The sequence below is a fragment of the Ipomoea nil genome, unplaced genomic scaffold, assembly GCF_001879475.1.
Source record: "Ipomoea nil cultivar Tokyo-kokei standard unplaced genomic scaffold, Asagao_1.1 scaffold1703, whole genome shotgun sequence".
Lineage (NCBI taxonomy): Eukaryota > Viridiplantae > Streptophyta > Magnoliopsida > Solanales > Convolvulaceae > Ipomoea > Ipomoea nil.
This window is the reverse complement of record NW_017618131.1, coordinates 63,895-66,693: the sequence shown is the minus strand read 5'-3', so window position 1 is coordinate 66,693 and position 2,799 is coordinate 63,895. Positions and strand designations below refer to the sequence as shown.

Below are 2,799 nucleotides of genomic sequence, written 5' to 3'. Positions count from 1 at the left end.
TAAAATGGGACATTGTACCATTAATTTGCAGTAGGTTGTGAGCACATGGGGTCCAATTACTGTAAAGTTAAATTAATTCGTATTTTTTATGTTTATAATATCCAGTTATGTGTGTGAACCAGGTATTTTTACACCATTAACTTCTTTGCTGTAAAAGTAGCTTTACAGTAGATGTATTAACTACATTAACTTGTTTTTAAAGCAGGTAGTCATGGTAGTTACACATTTACCCTTAAATAAGGCATGGGGGCAGAATACAGTTAGGTAACCCATCTAGGTATTTGGAAGGTAGTGTTAACTATTTCAATGACATGGATTCAGATATGTGGGGTATCATGACTTTAAGGGAGAAGGTTCAGGAGTTGGGATATAAGAAAGAGGACAGTAGGTGTTTTAGTAAGACTGAAAATGGTCTAGAAGAGCTAGTTCTAGATCTGGATACTTAGAAATTGGTTAATTGTGGTTTGAGGCCAAAGGAAATTGAGATATGGGTTATAGTAGGGGTGGTAGGTGAAGATGAGGATGTTAATGAAGTAAATTAGTATGGTGGAGGGAGTTTTGCTGGGGATGATTCTGGTGGAGGGAGTTCTGCTGGGGAAGATTCTGATTGGGAAACTGGAGAGTATGGTGAACATTTAGAGGACTTTGAAGACAGTGATTATGAGCAGTGCAGAGTTGATGACCAGGAATTTATCAAATTCACATATCCAAATGTTGAGTATGTAGGAGATGGAGGTCTGGAAATTGCTACACAGTCAACTGGAGAACATAACCCTATAGTTGAGGAGGTTAATTTATCTGATGGTCCTATTCCAGAGAATGAAACTACAGCTATAGTACATATAGGAGAATCAGTTAGGCCTATTCTTCCTCCTCCAAATTTGCCTTCCCCATTGTGGCTTGGAAAATGTTATGTGAACAAAGAGGCTTTCAAAGTGGATGTTCACACATATGCTGTCCAGTTTGGAAAAGAGCTAAAGTTTAAGAAAAATGACAAGGTTAGGTGTGTATCTACATGTTCCCAAGAGGGATGTAAATGGCAGGTAACATGTAGGAAAGATTCTGATGAAGGAAATTGGAGGGTGAGTGCCTTAAATGATGAGCATTCAGATTGTCCCTGGGTGAATGATAACAGGTTGATAACTGCAAGATTAGTTGCAAAGAGGTGGAAAAAACACATATCTGGAAACAGTACTTTGAAAATGAGTGAATTTAGAGAGACAGTGTGCACAGAGGATCGACATTCAATGAGTATAAGGCAAGCATACAAAGCAATGAAAATTGCCAAGGCTGAAATTAAAGGTGAGATTGAAGACAATTTCAACAGAATATGGAGTTATAAATTGGAAATGGAAAAAACTAACCCCAATAGCAAGTGCGAAGTCAAATTATCTGATCTTGAATGTGAGGGAGGTAAAAAGAGATTCCTTAGAATATATATATATATATATATATATATATATATATATATATATATATATATATATTATATATATGTTGGGAAGCATGTAGAGAGGGGTTCAAGTACTGTAGGCCAGTGATTGGGGTTGATGGATGCCATATTAAGGACAAAGCTGGTGGAATGATGCTCACTACAATTGCTCTAGATGCTAATGAAGGAATATTTCCAATTGCATATGCAATAGTGGAAGGAGAGAACAAAGATTCTTGGTGGTGGTTTTTACATCTTTTGAAAACGGACCTGCAAATTGACAATATCTCTAAACATAAATATACCTTCATGTCTGATAAGCAAAAGGGGCTTATTCCAGCTTTTGAAGAAGTGTTACCAATGGTTTCTCATAGATTTTGTGTTAGGCATTTGCATGCCAACATGAAGGTAGCTGGCTTTGGAGGAATGGCAGTTAGGGATGCATTATGGAAAGCTGCTAGGACCACAACTGTACCAACATTTTCACAGGCCATGAGGGAGTTAAAAGCATTAGATGTACAAGCTTTTGCATGGTTGGGAGATAAGCATCCTTCTACATGGTCTAGTTCTCATTTCTCTACAGATGTGAAGTCTGATGTCCTTGTTAATAACTTATGTGAATGTTTCAATGCAATGATATTGGATGCAAGGGACTCACCACTTATACATTGCTTGGAGATTGTGAGGAAACATATTATGATGAGGTTATTTGCATGTAGACAGCAAGCACTGAAATGGAATTCAAAATTATGTCCTAATATTGCTAAGAAACTTGAAGCCATTGAGGAACAAGCAGGAGGGTATTGGGGAATCCAAAGTACTGCAGTTTTATTTGAAGTGAAGGGGGCTTATGACCAACATCAAGTTGATTTATATGCAAAAACATGCTCATGTAGGAAGTGGGATCTGACCGGTATACCCTGCAGACATGTTATATGTGTTCTATAGCTGAAATATGGAAAGGCTCAACTATATGACTTTGTGGATCAATGCTATACAGTTGACACATATTTAAAGGCATACTCTGGTGCTATCCATCCAATGGCAGGGCCTAAAGAGTAGCCAGAAACAGATAGGGAGCCTCCATTACCACCACTCTTCACTACTAAGATTGGAAGACCTAGAAAGATGAGGAAGAAATCTGCAGCTGAACTGACAAAGAATGGAATTCATATGTCTAGGCAGCATGTGAGGCTTCATTGTTCAATATGCAAATAGAGAGGGAATAACTCAAGAAGGTGTCCTCAGGTATTTTTTTGTAAATATGCAATCAGTTTAGATACTGTTTAGTATGTATGCATTCTGTGTGTTTAATGAATGTTGTTTTTCACATAGAGGAGAGAACAACCACAACATGAAGTGGTAAG

At 37.6% G+C, this 2,799-nt stretch overlaps 1 protein-coding gene across 1 annotated transcript; it reads left to right on the top strand.

Moving 5' to 3' along the window:
* The first annotated feature begins 311 nt into the window (after positions 1–311).
* Positions 312–2,380, top strand: LOC109191598. Its single transcript, XM_019342206.1, has 3 exons — positions 312–384; positions 553–1,413; positions 1,608–2,380. The coding sequence occupies exons 1-3, from the start codon at positions 312–314 to the stop codon at positions 2,378–2,380; spliced, it is 1,707 nt and encodes a 568-aa protein (XP_019197751.1).
* Positions 2,381–2,799: the final 419 nt, after the last annotated feature.

What these genes read in the sequence shown, in the direction of transcription:
- LOC109191598 (XM_019342206.1), top strand. Translation starts at nt 312, where the DNA reads ATGGATTCAGATATGTGGGGTATCATGACTTTAAGGGAGAAGGTTCAG. An exon ending in GGGATATAAGAAAGAGGACA is followed by an intron (nt 385 to 552) that starts GTAGGTGTTTTA and finishes AGTATGGTGGAG; the next exon opens with GGAGTTTTGCTGGGGATGAT. An exon ending in TGATCTTGAATGTGAGGGAG is followed by an intron (nt 1,414 to 1,607) that starts GTAAAAAGAGAT and finishes CAATTGCTCTAG; the next exon opens with ATGCTAATGAAGGAATATTT.